The sequence below is a fragment of the Morus notabilis genome, unplaced genomic scaffold (assembly GCF_000414095.1).
Source record: "Morus notabilis unplaced genomic scaffold, ASM41409v2 Scaffold153, whole genome shotgun sequence".
Lineage (NCBI taxonomy): Eukaryota > Viridiplantae > Streptophyta > Magnoliopsida > Rosales > Moraceae > Morus > Morus notabilis.
The window spans coordinates 92,340-112,829 of record NW_010356836.1 but is presented as its reverse complement, the minus strand read 5'-3'; the positions used below and the strand labels follow the sequence as shown (position 1 = coordinate 112,829).

Genomic DNA, 20,490 nt, shown 5'->3' with positions numbered 1-20,490 from the left:
AAATAATGAAAATTTATCAAGTTAATCACTAATAAATTTAAGTCAATCAGTGACTAACTACTAAGTTAATCAGTGATTAACCTCTAAGTTAATAAAAAATGCCATTTTACTAATATTACAAAACTTAGACTATTTTTTATTTAAAAAAAAAAAAAGAAATCCTGGCCTATTTTCCTATATATCCCAAAAACTGTGTGATCCTGTAGCGACTATCAAAGAGACATTACATGGACAGTGGTAGGCGACCCTCGATTGATTTACAAATTCAAGGAATGAATTTCGCAATAAAAGAAGAAAATATGAAGTAAAAGCACCCAACTCGATCAAGCTGATTATCAAGTCAACCAACTCGCTCACGTTCATTCGATCTACTCTTATGATATTGTATTTCTTGATCGACGAAACGAGCTTACTAGTTATGTTGAAATATAGCAAAATATATTTTATATACAAAATATTAAAATCATTTTGATTTTATATCTTATAGCAAAAAAGATTACAATTATTATAAAAATTACTCCGTAATTACTTTACTCCCAAAATACTCTACAAAAATTTGTTATACTTCAATTCCATTTTGTAAAGTAATTTCTCCCCTTCTTTCTTTTAAGAGTGGGTTCGAAATTTTGTCTTAAGAGCAACCATTCACATCTTTCATTAGTAAATATTAAATCTCAATATTACTTAACATGACAATTTTTTAGTGGTTACATGCATAATTTAGCCATAATTTCACAACTCACTCCATACAAGGTGTATAGTTAAAATCTCCTATCCTCTAATTCAAAATAATAGTAATAATAATAACGTGATAAGTTTTTAACATTTACCAATAAAAAATTGATAATATACATACTAGATCAATTGATATCAAGAAGTTAGGATAAAATGTGGGATATTCTCACTAAATTTAGGAAACTCCACCCTCAACTTAATTTGTTTAATTGAAAAGTTTAAGAATCTACTGATATATTAATTACAACCATATGACTTAAATCATTGTTACATAATTTAAGGTTATAATTTTTAGTTTTGTATTGATATAATAGCCACTCTTTTTTTTTAATTGATAGGCATTAAAGAATTGCCACATCAAGTGATACTAAAAGATTAACTCAACTATAAAAAAAGTTAATATCCCCAGCCATAAAATTCTATTAAATATCTTAAATTTCAACTAATTAGATAAAATATAAGATTAAAAATAGTGAGCACACTTAAATTTTGCATAGTTTCACATAGTGACACTTCAAGTTTAAAATGTCTTACTTAACAACGTTGATAAATAAACTCAGGATTAGAACAAAAATAAATATAAAAGTTAATCTCTCAAAAGGAGGATAAAAATTCATATAATCTCTCAAAAGGAAGAGAAAAATTCATATAATTAATAATGTTATACATACTGTTAGGTATTTTAATTAGTTGACAATTTATTGGTAATCTTGTAAAAATTTAAAAAACAGGTTCAAGAAGATTTCGTATTACAGAAGAAGATTCAGAATCAGATTTGGAGAGATAAAGATAAGGTCTTGGTCAAAGGAAGATAATGCATTGGTTATTTGAATTTAAATGTGATTCTAAAAAGAGATAAAGGGGATATGGATTTAAATTTAAAGTGGAGATTAAGCTTAGTTTATCTTTGGGATATATATATATATATTTATTGGCACTTGGAATTTACGTGATGTTATCCACATGGAGCCAATGTGATGACTAAGCCATTGTGAAGATATTATGCGCATGGAGATTTGAAGTTTGAATTATATTTGAAGAATAAATGTTTGTGCTGAAATAATGGGCTGGAAGCAATTGGATGTTTTCAATCTACTTTGGCATTATCTACTTGCCTTACATGCAATACTCGGTGGATGTTTTTTTGGAAAATCAATGAGATAATGAAGCAAAGTTGTTTGTGTAGATAAGATATCATACATATTACTTGGAGAAGATCGTGGAGAGAATTTGAAAAAGCTATCTTGGTGGGTTAAGAGATTTGTTATGGGGCCTATGTGATTAACGTGAAATAAGGGGAGTTTTATAAGCTTTATAAAAGTAAAGGCCTCAAGGTTGCTCTGTGATACATGGGTTTAATAGAATATTTTTAGAAAAGAGTCGGTGAGTTTTTGTGAGCCTTGCGCGTTATTGAGATCGTCCTTTAGGAGAGGGATTTGTTACTTTTGGGAGGAAGCTCTGTCGGTCGAAGGGAGTTCGCCATGCAGTTAAGAAGACGTGTGGTGCATGCTAAACAAATCACTGTGGAGATTCGTCACAGCGGCGTCATTGTCTAGGAGGGAGTCCTTGAGTGAATAAATCCGTCCAGTGTCTGTAATTTCTGGAACATAGTGAACTGTTTATTTTCTGGGCGTGACCCCGCAGAGTAGGTGTGCACACCGAACTGCGATATCATATCGTGTGCATTTATTTTACTTTCTGTATTACTGTATTTCCTTAGTAATTAATTTGAATAGTAAGAAACTCGGATCTTAATTAATCAAGCCGTATTCCAGATAGTGTTCCAACATCATCTGGAACATCAGACGTAACATCAGATCTAACACATATAATTTCTTAACTGTATGTAATTACAATATCGTCTTTGCGAGATTTAATCAGTGAGTATACTTTTTCATACTTCAATGCACCGATTTTTAGTTGATAACAGAAATAGACTCATAAAAGGGACAAAATCACAAAATTTTGATATAAAGTTGTTTACATAACTAAAATGTGAGAGACAAGAAGATAAGAAAAAGGGGAGAAAAAGGTCAAATGGATGCTAGGATTTTATCTAAGATATTTGATCTAGATGATGATATAGAGTACGTGTTATATTTATGAAAAGAATTTAAAAAAAGAGAAAAAAATTGAGGAAAAAGTTATATGTACTAGATTTAGGAAAATTGTAAAAAATAACAGATTTTTAAATTTAAATTAAGTATATAGTAACTTTTAAAACTATTTGAAATAAATAACAGTTTATATGGTATATGAATCATTTACACCGTGTAAATGATTCATTTATGACCGGTAAAAAATAACTTACGTGGTAAAAAATCTTAAGTATGTGGAAAAAATTCTTTTTACCTGTCGTAAAAAGAAAAATTACGTGAAAAAATGTTTTTACTAACGTTAATGAACCATTTACACAGTAAATGATTCATTTACTACGTAAACTAATATTTATTTTAAATAATTTTAAAATATGCTATTTACTTAATTTAGTTTCATAAATATGCTATTTACTACATTCTCCTATAGATTTATAAAAGAAACAATAAAAATTTATGAGAGCAAATTTAAAAACAAAATAAAATAAAATTGTAATTAGCTAAATTGTGATTATTTTGAAAGATAAAGATTTAGTGGAGACAGGTGAAAAATCATTGTAGTAAGTTAAATTGATATACACTATTACATATGGCACTACAAGAAAAAGGGATTTTTGCGACGATTTTTTGTCATCGTAAAAATCTGAGTGTCATCGTAAATAACGGTTTTTACGGCGACGTGTCGTCGCAGATATGTCGTCACAAAAACTTTTTTTGCGACGACATAGTGTCGCCACAAATATATTTGCGACGACATCTTTTTTTTTTGCGACGACAAGCGTCGCTAATACGTCGTTGTAAAATTCTCGTGATATGATCTTTTTTGCGACGATATTTTTCAAAATACCGTCGCAAATAATCTTACTTTTTTGTGACGACAAGTCTAAAAAAGCCGTCGCAAAAAACTGAAATAATTTTTTTTTATAATTTTTAAAAAATGGCAATTAATTAATTTTTAATTTATTAATTTTAATTTTACTCTTAATGTGTTTAATTAATTTTAATTTTACTCTTAATTAACACAATTAAGTTTTATTAATTAAAGTGTGTTAATGAACTTATTAAAATTCAGGTTTTCTAACTAAATTTCGACAGCATAACGACTTATTTTTCATATAATCCAAAAATCAAAACCTGCAGAAAAACAACTTTAAAATATTTCGGCACACTATAGCTGCAAGATGTGCCACCCAGAACAAGAATCATAAACATATACTAAATTTCAACAATATAAGAAAATCATAATTCAAATATTGTCATCATAATCCTGAATTCATACAACCAAAAACTACTATAATTTTAAACTAAATAAATATAAAAAACTTACAAAGTTCAAACCCACTAAACGGGAGCTGAAAATAGCAGGATTACATCGGAGGAACCGTGCAAACAAGGAAGAAGGTGAAAAATCAAACGCCTACATCAAATTAAAACATCAAACATAATTTTCAAATAACTTCATTAAATCCAATCTAAATAATTTTTTTTACTTGTTGGTTTTTTTGAATTGTTTTTTTTTGTCCCTTTCTATTAAATTTTATACTTTTTAGTGTACCTAATTAAATTATTTTTTCTTTAATTAACTCCCCCTGTAGTTTTTTTTTCTTCAAATTTATCCCTTATAAAATATATTTTCATGTGCTCTTTAGTTTTTTTTTTCCCAAGTACACTCTCACTTACTATTTCCCCATAAACATCTTTTATCTAATTTGTCCTTGTTAAAGTAATACACCTTAATAAAGAGAGGAGAAAAATTGAAATCTTCAAAAATTTAATTCGCATATCAAAAAATTAAATAAGTTGATATACATGTTTCTAAAATGTGTTTCCAGCTAGTTAATAGTGTCACAAATTTTGATATTCTTAGCTATAACTCTTTTGTATTTTTAGTTTATGCCCCTTAAAATTTTGGCTCTGTCAAGGCTAATCGCTCCATTAAACTAGCAATTCAAGGGGTTTGTTTGGGTCGTTTTCAGAAAAAGTTTACCCTATAACAAAATCTCTAAGAGGACGTTTGGTTTATGTATTTAGAATCATGATTCAGAATTATTCTCGTTTTACGTGTATTTTTTGTGAGAGAAAATACTGTAGAGAACTATGAATCATAATTCAAATCATTGACGAATATAGAAAACAAACGTCTCCTAATATTCAACTCCTAGAGCATCTAAATTCTCAAAACTCAATCAAAACACAAACTCAATCCTAAATCAATCCGTTTTCTTCTTCCATTTTCTCGGCAACCAAACATAAATTAGAAAAAGAAAAAAAAAGAAAAAAACTCACCTTTATGCAATCTTGGTGGGGCAGGGCGGCGACGGCGGGAGCGGGGCGGCGGGAGCGGGTCGGCAGGAGCGGCGGCGGCGGCGGCGACAAGGGGAGAGAGGGAAGGGGAGGGCCGGCGGCGGCGGCGGCGGCGGCAGGATAGGGGAAGAAGAGAGATCCGCTTGGGAGAGAGAGAGAATGGAAGAGAGAGAGAAAGAAGGGAAGAGAGACAAAGGGGAGAGAGAAGGGAAGAGAGAGAAGGGGAGGCGGTGGCGACGGGAAGAGGAGGCAGAGAGAGAGAGATTTTGCAGGAGAGAGAGAGAGAGAGTGTCGGGGGAAAATGAGAAGAAGAAGATGGGTATAGTAGGTCAGATTTATTTGCGACGACATTGTCATCGCAAATAATTTAAGTATTTGCGACGACATTTTCTCGCCGCAAATAATTTTAAAGTCGTCGCAAATAATGATTTTTTCCCACGCCTACTTTTTCGTGAAATAAGATTATTTGCGACGACAAGAAACAATGTCGTCGCAAATAGTTGGATATTTGCGACGACTTGTCGTCGCCAAAAAAACGGATTACCTTGGCGCCAAAAATCCGCGCCATTAAAATTTGCGCGCCAATATTATTTGCGACGACATTGAAGTTATTAGCGACGACATGGTTATTTTATTTAATGGGAACTATTTGCGACGACATGTCATCGCAAATAGTGTATTATTTGCGACGACAAATGTCGTCGCAAAAAATGACGTCGCAAATGGCCTTAATTGTTGTAGTGTGGATTAAGAATAATATTACTGTGAGAACTTTAAAAGTACGTATAACTTAAAGCATTTTTAATTTGAAGTACTGCTAATGCACTATAAGGAAAAAAAAACAACAAAAATTGTATTACATAGCAGATTTATGAAACTAAATAAATTAAATAGTAAATTTTAAAACTATATGAGTCAATCATAAATAATTTGAGAGATATATAAAACTGAGTTTAAGGTGGTTAAGTGTTATGAGAAATGAGTAAAATTTAGGTGGAGAAAATATTATTAATCTTAAATCATAATTATGATCTTATTGAAGGATAAAATTGTAACAAAAAAATATTATGATTTAGTAGGGACATTCAAGAATTTATAATTGAAATACATATGTAAGGAAACTATATTAGAACGACCTGCATACTTGAGTCTTTGGTAGTACTGGAGATGGTTTTTCTGAGCTCCATAATCCTTGCAATGCTAATGAATGCTGATGTAAATGGAACGTTAAGTTCCATATCACTGCAAAAATCTACTAACTTATAGATTAACAGATACGTACGTTCAACGGTTTTAGATCAACACAAGTTATAAGATCGCCACAATATGTAGCAAGATTCATATATAGGAATTTCGTTACTGCAGGCATACTTGTTGTTAGGACTTAGGGTTCCATCTTAAAAGATTAACTTATTCGGTCACCACAGTACTCTTTTAAGAGAATAATATTTCCGCCATCACCATTGCTATCTACTTTGAGAGCCCATCAACTTTCGTCTAATCGTTCAATTTTCTCTAAGAGCTTATCTTGCACGTACACATGGCAATATTTATAATGTTTTTTGGGACTCCATCTTAAAAGAGTAACAGCTATATTAGGAGTAGCCCAAACTTCTTTCAAATCTCTTGTCAATTCCATGTCTAGCAAACGCGGGACTTTATTCGCACATTCCTAACACTTCTCTAATTAAAAGTTTTCTTCTTACTAATTTCGTTGAAAGGTTATATGTTTTTATCTTCCTACTACTGCATAGTTCTTATGAGATACATACATTACATGCATGCATATGCATACTTGCATACACAGATACATATACCAAATATACATACATACATATATACCCGATCTACCATTGATGTCATATACAGAGTACATTGATACATGTATATGTATCTATGTATATTTATTTATATACGTGTAGTGTAGGTTTTGATAAGAAGTTACTTTTTTTTTTTTTTAATGAAACGGGCATATTATTAATTAATTAATTAGCAAATCATTACGCACATCACAACTAATAAACGAAAGTAAAGAACTATGACAAATTACATGAACAAAGATTAAAAGAGCTAACAAGTGGGATACTGATGCAGCGCAAGATGAAGATCACCAGCAGACGACCGCTGATCAATTACCGGACGACCGCTAGGAGACGTGAAGCTGAAAATCGAAAGTTTCTAGATTCTTTTCACATTCAAGTTTTAATTTATTTTAGTTGTTTCTTGATATCTTCTAGTATACCTTTTAGTCTTATTTCTGAATGATTATGAATTTCAAATTTAGAATATTTAGAATTAGTTTAGTTACCTTTTTCTAGTTTCTAAAATTAGTTTTGAGATTGTTTCCTTCTAGTTTGTTTCCTTTATTTGTATTTTCAATTCCTTATTTAAAGGCTTCCTCAGTATTGTTATTTTGAGAGTTCAGTTTTTATGAATAAAATTTAGAGTTTGTTCTCGCTATTCAAATTTTCTCGGTATTCTGTCGAATCAAAGAGTGATGGAAGCCTATTTTTTTGGTATTCGTGAATAAATCAACAAGTTTATAAAAGTATTATTTTTCAGTATTTCAATCGAATCAACATATTTTTCCGATATTATACTCGAATTAACGAATATTAAGAATTTATCATCCTTTTCTTATCCGCTACGTCAGATACACCATTCTCGTCACCAAAAGTGTAGCGACAGGAACCATTACAAACTTGAGAAGACATCTTTAATATGTCTTAAAAAATACCAGCTTCAGGTGATCGGGGAAGGGATCCGCAATTGCACGCATCGCATTAATCGCATACCACTCATTTTCCAATTTTAGAAGCCATGTAAAAGGCGTGCTGGGCTCCTTCCCTAATGAATAAACATTCGGCAACATGAAGGGAGAACCAATCCTATAATGCGAATGGCGGCAGCTAAAAGAACTGCGCCGTGACAATCCCTTGCGACAACTCCAACACCCACAAAATCTAAGATGCTGCAGCCTCTACATTCACCTTATAAGAAATACTATGTGTGCGTTTAGAACTCGTTTTAAAATAATTTTATTTTTTGTATAAAAATAAAAATGAAAACGTTTTCAATCTCATACAGAAATCATTTTTGAAAATGCGTTTGGTAGTTTTATTAAGAGATTATTTTCAGTGTAAAAAAACTCATTAATGTCTTTCTTTCTCTTTCTCTACTCGAGGGAGGAGAAAACGAAAACGACTAAAAACCGTTTTTCACTTCTCTCTCATTTTACACTAAACCAAAATATCGTTTTCATTTCCGTTTTTTGTTTTTATTACGCCAAATGCTATTTTGGAAACGTTTTTATTTTTTCTTTTTTGAAAAAAACGTAAAAAAATGGATCAATTCTAAACGCAGCCTATATATTTATACACATGTATGAGAACCATATATATATATTAATTATACTTTACTTATGCATGCTGGGATAGTAATGCTTTATACCAAAGATTAAATTTAGTGTGAAATAATTATTAGTGCAAACGAAATTCGATGTAAAAAGGCTTTCGACAACAAAAAAAGGGAAAACAGATCGATGTTTTCGTTACAATATCGTTGGAAAGGAAGGAATAATCAGATTAGTAGTCATAGAGTCCAAACACTAGTTTGTAAACGGTCAAAGGGACCGGAAGACAGGAAATAAAATGTGATCACATGCTTTCTATTCCAGGGAATGGAAAAGATACTAGTCAAATTTCATATCTAAATTATGATTTCATAAAATATTCCTCCTACCCCAAAAGAAAATAAAAATAATAAAATAAAAATTATAACGAGGGTAAATGAAAATGAAATAACTCTCTCTCTCTCTCTCTCTCTCTCTCTCTCTCTCTCTCTCTCTCTCTCTCTCTCTCTCTCTCTCTCACTCACTATGTGTGATATTTAGCATGCAATCATTTTTCCATGCAGGAGTACAGCAGGCCCTTTATGGTTTGAGCTTAGTCTGTCGTACTAACTGCCTTATCTATTTTTCTCTCAGTGATGACCTTGTGCGGTGCTATCTGTTTAGCTTGGAATGGCATATATCTACTCAATTAACTGCCATTTATAATTCATTGCAAGATGGAAAAAGTATATATTGGTTGCATGATACACACACACACACACACACATATATATATATATATCTAGCTTGCTTCAAATATTGATCATTGATGTCTTGATCGACAATAATTAGTTTTGACTTTTGAGGATCAATTAACATGGTATGTAATTATGTCTGTAGCTGGTTAAGGAAGCTGATCATGCTTACTTGGGATTTGTCTTAATACATATATAAAACAGATAAAAAAAAAAGACATATATATATATATATATTAGTATTTGCATGTGATTATGTACTGAAAGCGGTATATATATATATATATATATATATAAGTGCTCATGATGTGGCTACTCTATATCAATAATATATAGACTAATAAATATTCAGAAGAATATTGCTGCTCTTTATCATAGCTTATATCTCACATGAATTGTAGGGCGCCCTATTTCAAGGCATTCCATGATCCTAATTATTATATGATCCTCTAAGTGTCCTTTATCTCTCACTTATTTAAAGGAATGTTTTACCTTAATTAATTATTATGGATTTTTTAGCACAAGTCACAAGGCAAGGGTAAAATTCCGTCCCAATGGTCCTAAACATTTTCATTCATATAAGTGATGAATCGAAGTCGGCAAAATTCTCTACTAATTTCCTGGAAACTGTGAAATAATGACTTTTTTTTCTTTTTCGTAATTTTTTCTTTTTTTTTTTTGGTTTAAATTGAGGCCATTCCGTTATATTAATTTGTACGGCATAGTGATAGCACAAATGGCGCATGCAATAGCTCCTTCGTATTTTCGTACGGACATGGACGTAAGACCAGTATATTTCGATCTCCTTTTGCACAACACAACAAAACCCTTATCATTTTGGCTCCGAATACCTCTGCCATATATCCCTTTCCAGTTTCCACGACTCGAAACCCTTAATTGATATGAAAAAAAAAAGAAAGGAAAAAAGTTGAAAAATATTTGAACAACCATAAGATATTGCACATGGCTAACAACATTGATAAACTCTAACTGAAACTGTGAAACATATATAATTTGATATATCAGCTTTTCTCTTCTTCTTCTTCTTCTTTTTTTATTTTTATTTTTTTTTATTCCTTTTCTCGAAAACAAATAGATATATGGACTAAAACACATAAAGACATTCAAAGAAAGCATAATTGATCAGAAATAGTTCAGAACTAGCTCTCTTAATTAGTATAGTACTAGTACTTTTTACACCCACGAAGTTCAATAATTAGATACATGATAGATATTAGATGATAATACATCCTATTATAAGAAATATAATTAGAAATGACCAAAAGTCTAAAACCAAATCCAGAGAGAGAAAACTGGCATAATAAAGAACTGATCATCATATTCATATATCTAGCTAAGGCCTTAAAATCCTATAATATTACTATGAAAAAGAAAAAGAGAAAGAAAAAGTCAAAGCCAAAGAGCACCGGCATCCTTGAGGAGAGGGACTAGAGTGCCGTTGATGTGGCAAGCCATGAGAGTCTCCACTCCGCCCAACAACTTCCCCCCAACAAACACCGCCGGCACAGCAGCCGCTGCCGCCGAATGCTGCCGATGCATCCCTCCTCCTCCTTCACCACCACTGCCGAACATGAGCTGGCTCAGCACGGCCTCGATGTCGCAGCCCGCGGCGTGCTCGTCGAGCTCGACGACTGCAGGGCCCACGCCGAGGCTGAAGAGGAGGCGCTTGGCGACGGTGCACATGCAGCACCGGCTCTTGCTGAATACCACCACCGCGTTGCAGGACCCCAGCCGCCCCACCATCTCGTACACCACCTCCATCCTCGCCGCCGGCAGGTCTCCGGCAGAGGCGCCAGCGCCTATTTCCATGCGGATCATCCCCCCAGCTTCCACTGATGATTTCTTCGCTACCTCCATGTATGTATGGTTCTTTTTTTCTCTAAAGAGATTATATGTATATAGTTCTTCTGTAGCGAAAAACCTAATGACCCTGTGAATGATGATATGAAACAGTGAAGGGAACAGTGGGTTTTATAGTACTGAACAGAAGAATATTATAATAATGAGAGGAAAAAGTTGGGAGAGAAAAGAAAGAAAACAAAAAAAACAAAAAAAAAGATGGCGAAGATGATCACGTCTAAAACTTTAAAACGTCTCTGAGATCTCCTAGGGTTTCTAAACAGATACTTCGAAATAAGTAAAGACACAAAACAAGTAGAAAAAAGAGATATATACGTGTACATATACATATAGTACCCGGCAAAATCTGAGGGGCTTTATCAGATTCAGCTATATAGCTATATTCGTCTTTTTTTTCCCTTTTCTTTGAGATTGTACGGACAGAAAGTCTCTCCTAATCACTCATGCATGCTTTCTAAGTCTTACAACAAATATATATATATATATATATACACACATATACTTAGGAACATATATAGCTAGGGAGACAGAGATATGCCTGAGGGTTTTTTAGCTTGAAACTTTCTCACCCTTTTTTTTTTTTTTTTTTTTTTTTCTTTTTCCTCTTGTTAATTTGGTCACGCGAATTTAATCAATCATAAGCCGTACACGTGTCATCAGTCAAAGCGAAAATCACTTTCTTTTTCCTTTTCCTTTAGTGTTTATTTTTTTCCATTTTGGCAAATTTTAAGCCAGACGATTCGATATAGTACCACCAAAAATCCTAACAGAAAAAAATCCTCTTAGTCACGCAATAAGAACACCATAACCTATCCTCTAAAAAAATAAAATATAATAAAAACAAAGAAAAGAAAATATATACGTGTTGTATATGTTGCATTTGGACCTTTCTAGTAAGTTGGCCATATACGTATAAATCATTGCAAAACATGTACATATATATATTTACTTAATACTCTGTTTACATATTTGCTATTAATTTATTTAACCCTTCTAAAAAATGGTATTTATTTAAAAAGGGGCACTTTTTTTTCATGGACTATAGATAGTAATACTGGTGTAAGAGTAGGAAGGTTTCTGGCTGATATTTTAAACCCAAACAGGAAACTGCAAAACCTGTTTCTTCTTTTGCAGAAGTTTGTAGAGAGAGAGAGAGAGAGAGAGAGAGAGAGAGAGAGAGAGAGAGAGTAGTATTAGTGGTAGTAATAGTGTGTTGTTTGCGGGATAGGGAAACCGACAAGCCGACAAAGAACCACTGAGACGCCGTCGTATTACCGTCAGTCTTTCTTTCTTTCTCTCTCTATTTTTCTCTCTTATTTTGCTCTTGTTGGCGATCCCTTTGTCGTTATTGGGGACAGTGACGCCGTCAGATTATGACCATCTACAGTAACATTATCGTTTTTGTACCGTAGGATTAGGCCCACCCCGCAGCCACCGCCAAGGCCCATTTTTATTGTCCCCTTTTTGGGACTTCAGTTGACCCTTCTCCTCTCTTAGGTAGGCCTTGTAGCTTTCCACTTTCAAGGCTAGTTTTTGTTCTATTGGGGGAATTATCTTATTCAATAAACATTTGATTGAGGAAAAAAAAAAGAAAAGAAAAGAAAAACGATTGCATTTCCAAGATTACAAAAAGAAAAACACCAATGAGAGAGAACATTGCAGTCCTTGTAGTTTAAGACAATGTAAGAACAAAATTTGCTGAAAGCATTAAAGGGTACTATTGATGTTTAAGTAGAGATTGAGACAGCGGAGTTAACGAAAATTGTTGGAACTAATTATCTCAATTTTGGGAAATCAGTTGGGAGAAATTTGCTAGAGTGATTATCTAACATAATAAAATTGGCAAAATAATCTTTTCAATTTTTATCCGGTGTTCTTTGTAAAAATTAATCGTTCTTAGTCATTTCATATTCATTTTGCAAATAAATTTTAAGAAAAATTATTTTACAAATAAAAAACATTTCCAATTAAGTCATTTTTACGAAGGGCTCGTTATTTGATAAAACTACGTAGATATATTGGAAGTAATCGGGACAGTGATCGATTGCCACCCCTCCACCAATCTATCTTACAAGAGTCACTACAAGAATTTGAATTTTTTGTTACCAAAAATTCGGTAACGAAAAGTCTTGTTTTTGGTAGCAAAATGTTTTTGTTACCAAAAAAGTTTGATAGCAAAAAGTGGGTAGCAGAAAGTATTAGTTACTAAATTTTTGGTAGCAAATAGTTTTTACTACCAAAAAAAGTTTTGGTAACAAAATGTATTTGGTAGCAAAATGTATGATATTCGGGGATCAAAAATTTCGGTAGCAAAAGGTTTTTGGTAGCAAAAAGTGTGAGCTTTCTGCTACCAAAAATTTTGGTAGCAAAATATATTTTGGTAGCAAAAAGTGTGACCTTTCTGCTACCAAATATATTTGGTAGCAAAAAGTGTGAGCTTTCTGCCACCAAAAATTTTGGTAGCAAAATATATTTTGGTAGCAAAAAGTGTGACCTTTCTGCTACCAAATATATTTGGTAGCAAAAAGTGTGAGGTTTTTGCTACTAAAATTTCAGTAGCAAAAGGTATTTGGTAGCAAAAAGTGCGAGCTTTCTGCTACCAAAATTTTGGTAACCAAATATATTTGGTAGCAAAAGGTATGAACTTTCTGCTACCAAAATTTTGGTAGCAAAATATATTTGGTAGTAAAAAGTGTGAGCTTTCTGCTACCAAAATTTTGGTAACAAAATATATTTGGTAGCAAAAAGAATCAAGTACCAAATATTTAGTAGCAAATAGACAGATTTATGTACCTCTATTTTTTGAAAAAATATATAAATAAAATATCAAATATTAATTTAAAAATCTCTAAATATTTCAATACATATTAGAATCCAAACAAAATACTAAAATAGTCATACTTAAACAAACCCAAACATTTATGTAAATATTGTACTAATAAAATCTTAGTATTACAAAAATGAAACACTCTAACAAATTGAGGCCGGTGGCGGCGGTGGCGAAGGATCTTCTATTCTTGGGACGGAAGGTTGAGGATGATCGGACGGCGGATTTATTTGTTGAAGTAGCTTTTGAATAAGCTCTTGCTGTTGCTGCATTAGGATTTCCATATCCGACATATGACGTTTATTTTCCTGAACTTCATTTTCAAGTTTCTCATATCCTAAACCTCTGTGATTCGCTCCAATGAGTGTTCTTGAAGACCTCAAAATACCTTCTTGAAGCATTTGAGTCAGAACTTGAATGTGTGTTATACATAGAAATCATTATTTGTTAGTTAGTTAAAAAGAAAAAAGAAATTATGGTTTCAAGTGGTAGTATACTTAAGTGAGTGCAAGTTAATTACATGGACTTCCTCCAAATGTTAAACTATAGATCTTGAGCCACCCAAATAACCTGCTTGCTTTTTGGAATGATTTTCCGCAGCAACTTGTGCTTTTTTCTATATAAATGAAAAAGGAAACATTTAAATACATTAAAATATAATAGAAATTTTGACATCATCTCCCCTATAATTTCAATTAACCTAGAAAATCTAAAACCACATATATTGGTTCGATTTGCATATCCAAAACCACATTCTCAAACAAACATCTCATAATACAGTTAAGTTGTTCATTTTACCTACCATTGATCATCGCCAAAGCAATTGGTGCACATCCACTCCCAATCATCTAGTTTAATGTATTGATTCGTAAATGTTGCAATGGATCTTTTCCTTCCTCAATAATGGCCTGATATTTTTAGTGGCACCGATATCGATAACCTTTAAAGCGCTCATAGAAATATTGATGTACAATGTTTTTCAATTGTGGATGCGCCTCAAAATCTAAATCAAATAGATCCTGAAGAAAAAAAAGTTGCTAAATTTGTTCTTATATAAGTGCAATTGTTATAAAGAATAAGTTACAATAGAAAATTTTACCTTCAATAGTCTTATGCATTCATTCTGTTCGTTTTCAGGAATCTTACCCCAACCACTATTCTTTAATAGAGCATGATGGTGAACTATAGAGCCGATTTTGCTCGCAAATCGGCCCGCATGCTCCCTGTAAACTCGGAGCTCAGATTCTCTAAATTGTACTTCAAGCTTTCCTTTCTTGGACACTAACTTGTTAATTCCTTAACATGTAGTTGGTCCTCGAACATTTGTTGACTGTGCTGTTTACAAAGGAGGTTAAATGTAGAATAGTGTAAAAAAAAAAAACTCAATTAAAAATAATTATTATGATCTTACGTGTATTTTCAATACGTAGAATCTTCGGAGGTTAATCCTCATGAAATTGTTGAAAATCTTGCGATGGCTCATTATCTGCTCGTGAAGATGTGGATGAGCCTAATGTGCCTAAAGATGCCACTGAAGGAGTCTGGGGAGATGCGTCAACATCCGGCAGAGATAGAGCGGATTTGGATTTTGAACCAGAACTAAATGATAGCTTTCTCTTACGAGGAGACATAACTGATATCCTGACACAATAAAAATAAAAATAGAAGTTAGTGATTGGAGGTATGGTATATTCAAACTTGTCACAGTTTTACAACTACTTCAAACAATCACAAATGCACATTTTGAAGTTAAACTGAAATAATTTGACCTAATCAATCACTATAATCAGTTACGGAATCAGTTTTCTTGGTGTCACCATCAATTTCATCATTGGCTTCTCCATTGAATTCCGTTTCAATTTCTTCTTCTGTTTCGTCATCGATTTTGTCATTGGGATCGATCCAGATATCAATGGTGAAACTATCAATTTCGAGTGGCCCAATATCCGTACGATTTAAGGGAGCTTCGTTAACATTTGTCGTGTCAAATGAAATGTCAACTGTTGGTCTCCGGATCGAATCCGGATGCGGAAGCGCGGTGGTGCGGGAAAGAGGCGGATCGTGTATAACAAAAATTTTCATAAAACTTTTGAGATACTCTATAGATTATATTAATTTATGCACGAATAAATTAATCTCATTAACTTATATATATCAATAACTCAAACAAGAAAAATCCCTGGAAGCCGACTCGGATGATAACTTGAGTTCTTTGACCACGAACAGTCCTTGCTCCAATCTTTGTGTTTAGAAAACCAATGTCTTCCACATCAATTCCTAGAATCCACGAAGACGTGTGTGTGGGCACACATGAGACAAAACGGGTTACAATAAACACTCAAATTTCTACAAACACCATCACATGCACGATGTGGAATTTTTGGAGAAAAATTTTTCCTTCCTTTCTCTCTTTTAAATTTCGGCCAGCCTTAACCCTTAGGGATGAAAAATTGTTTCCAAAATTTCTATAGAGAAATTTCGGCTACCTCTAAAATTAGGGCAAAAAACCATTCCGAAAATTGTCTCAAAAATAGTATTTATAGAGTAGAAGTCAAACTTCTAGAAGGAATCTAATCTCTATCTCTAAGATAAAGCTTGTTAATTATGTCCTATTTGAATTTTAAACCAAATCTCCTCTTTTCCTCTATCCTATATGGCCGGCCATTCTAAGGGGATTCTCATCCCTGTGTGGCGCCAATATCAGATAGGGAAGGAAGAGAAAATCGTCATTTATCCTGTAGTCCAATTTTGACTCAAATTCAAATTCCAATTTAAGTCAAACTTAAATTAATTTGAATTCTAAATTGAACAACTTATCAAATAAGTTTAAATGGATAAATCTAGATGTGTTCAAATTCAAATTTAAATAATCACATTATTTAAATAATAATTAATTCTCAATTAATTATTTTCGAGTATTTAATTTTAGAATTCCATAATTCTAAAATTCCCATTTTGCCCTCTGTGTCTGGCAGAATTACTTGGACGACGCGGGGACTAATGGACCTATAATTCCGAGCTCCAATAAAATTAATAATTAATTAAACACTTTAATTAATTAATTAAGTCTATTAATTCCAATAGTTACTCCACTATAAACTTGGAATTGCACTCTCGAAATTATAGATATTAATTACTTCTAAACTGTGAAGTGTCCATTTGATATAGTCATTGCATATAGATCAATCCTCCATAAATAATTCATAATTAGAGCAAGGTAAAATCCGTTAACCTCTCTAATTACTTCTTTATCCTTGAGTACCATTGATTCTCTAATGGATAGTGATTCATAAAACACATTCATGAATCGGAGCTCCTACTGGTCCAAGTACCGAATCAACCCTCAAGAGAATTATTTATCTACTTCTTTCTTAAGAAGGAATGGATTCCATCTCGTGTAATAACATTCCCGGCTACCTACTTCATCATGTCTCCAAAATACAAGGAATAGGATTCAGGATCTCAGAATCTGTACCGAGTAAATCAAAAGACACAAATCCATAAATAGGAGTTTGTTAAGAACTCAGGATTAAGATCATTCTATATATGACCATCGGTAGACTCAATTAGAATTTCTATACTTAACGGAAATTATTAGAAATTCATATTGTGTCTGTGTCCTTGTTCCACATAATCTCATTATGCGAAATACACTCATTCAATATCTCATCATATTAACAGTGCGGATAACACCATTCCATTCTAAATGGGAATGACATGTATTAATAATGTTTTAATTAAAGATTCCGAACTTTAATTAAATTCATTATGAACATTGATTTTTGATTATTATCCTTAAACATTATCCTCTCGTATATAACACTTATATACAGTGTTTAAGGTTACATAAATAATCATGAAATGTTCATTGATATTCACAAAATATTCATAAATATATGCACATAAAATAATGAATAAACTATTTTATTAAATAAATAATAAATATCCTATTATATCTCATGCTTCTAGGACACCATTCCCAACATCAACCTCATTTGACAACTCTTATTGATAAGGCTCGTTATCTTCTTCATCCTCTTGACAAGCCTCAACTGTTGTTTTTGAGAGATTCTCCCATATATGACGGTGATTGACTTTTTGAACTATTTTCCAAGAGTCACCTCTCTTTTCATCATTAATGTAATAGACTTGTTTCACTTGATCTACCAAGACGTACGGTTCATCCTCAAAGCATAATGAATCAGTTTTAATGGTGGTGAAATTATACTCTTTCTTCATCCTTCCATTGGTAGTATCAAACCATGAACACTTAAATAAGATCACCTTATTCCAATACAAAAATGACACCTCCCAAATCTCCTCAATCACACCAAAGAAATCACTTATTACCCCATCACAATCTCCCTCAACGTAAACACCAGAATTCTGTGTGGTATGCTTGTCATCTCGCATTTTAGTATGATATCGTACTCCATTCACCATACAACCAGGATATGAGTGAACAAAAATGTTACGCTCGTTTGCCAGAGCATACAAGTCATCAGAGATAGTTGTATCATCTTCTGCATATTTGTCTCTAATCTGCACCAATGTTGATGTAAGATATTAAGAAGAACGCCATTCACTATAAATTCATATTTCAAACGAAAGCAAGCGTTGTCTTACCTTATTTCCAAACCACTTTGCAAAGGATCATATTTGGGTATGCTGAATATCAATAAGATCAATGCCTTCAGATCGCAATAATGAAACATGTTCACTGTCAATGATTATGTGTTAAATTTCGTTCATGTCAGCTTCACGAACTGCTACATCCTTTCCCGGCATAGGAACCCACAGCTTGCTTAGCTCTAACAATAGTTCCTCACCCGTTTTTGATTCGGGAGGCATTCTTATTTCAACAGAACCATCAAAATTCAAGCCGGAACGCCAAGCATAATCCAAACTTAAATAACGGCGATGCCCTATATTACAAATCTTACTCTGTAATCGGAATGAAGCGGTTTCATCCACACACACTGGACAAGCCTTATATCCTTTGGTGGAGTAGCCGGATAAAGTACCGTATGCAGGAAAATCATTAATTGTCCATAATATTACAACACGCAAAGTAAATTGTTTTTTTTCAACTACGTTGTATGTTCTAACGCCGTTCTCCCATAACTCTTTAAGTTCATCAATTAGAGGTCTCCAATAAATGTCTATGTCTTTCCCCGGTGCCTTCCGTCCCGGAATTAATGTCGACATCATGATATGTGCCTGCTTCATACATCTCCAAGAGGGCATGTTGTAAGCCACCAGTAAAACTGGCCACATACTATATGGATTTGCCATATCTCCAAACGGCGTGAAACCATCGGAAGCAAGACCTAATCTGACATTACGTGGTTCAGCTGTAAAATTCAGATATTATTTGTCAAATTCCTTCCACGCTTCCGCATCAGCAGGGTGTCGAAGGACTCCTTCCGTCTCAACACGTTGTTTCTTGTGCCACCTCATATATTCAGCGGTGTGTCGAGACATAAATAAACGCTGCAATCTTGGAATGAGAGGAAAGTAGTGCATTTTTCTATGGGGAACTTTTTTTCTCCTTTGCATTACAATTTTTATACCTCTTATGACCACATACCGGACATTCCTTCAAATCTTTGTACTCTTTGTAATACAACACACACTCCTTCGGGCACACATGGATAGTCTTGTATCCCAACCCAAGCTTCCATATCATCCGCTTCGCCTCATAATAAGACTTGGGAATTCTTGAGCCTTCTGGAAATGCCTCCCGAAGTAACTTCAACAACATATCAAAAGACTTGTTACTCCATTGATTCAATACTTTTATATGAAGTAACTTCACCAAAAAAAGTCAATGCGGAAAACTTTGTGCATCCTTTATTTAACTCCCTCTCCGCTTCAGCGAACAAATCTTCTAAATTAGGTGTCTCTTCTTCGCAGCCCCCAATATCATTTATTTCTGCACCATCATCCATTGAAGATGGATTGACGTGCGAAAATGCATCATTTAATGCATCCACCATCTCATCTTTGTCGTCATCATTGTCACTTTTTTCTCCTTCTGCATCATAGTCTTCATCTTGTACATTGGGAGTAGTATCGGTTTCCTCCTCGCCATGATTAATCCAGTTTATATAATTTAAGCTAAAACCTCTAACAAAAATATGACGCTCAACAATATCTATATGATGGAAAAAACAATTCAAACATTTTTTGCAAGGACAACAACATTTTCCATCCGCATCTAGGTGATTATGTGCTTGTTCAATAAATCTTCTAACTCCATCCATATATGTCTCTGAAAGTCGGTTCGTCACATAAATCCAACTCTTATCCATATCTGACATGGTAGTAGATCAACGAATTAAAGGTTGGTGCCTAATGTCTGCTGGCTAAACAAATGCAAATAAATTTTAAATGCAAACAAATGTCTACCGGTGAACTGCCACTTCAGGCGTTAATATAGTATAATACAGTCAATAGTCAATTTTTTTCAACTTTGCCAAATGTCCTGTTAATCCGAATGACCGGAAATCAACTTAAGAAAAGCCAGGAAGCAACTTAATCCGAATGACTGGAAATCAA

At 33.3% G+C, this 20,490-nt stretch overlaps 1 protein-coding gene across 1 annotated transcript; it reads right to left on the bottom strand.

The window, feature by feature from the left end:
• Window positions 1–10,631: 10,631 nt before the first annotated feature.
• Window positions 10,632–11,099, bottom strand: LOC21389349 (glutaredoxin-C5). Its single transcript, XM_010088700.1, has one exon. It carries the CDS (start codon window positions 11,097–11,099, stop codon window positions 10,632–10,634), a length of 468 nt encoding a protein of 155 aa, XP_010087002.1.
• Between the last annotated feature and the right edge of the window lie 9,391 nt (window positions 11,100–20,490).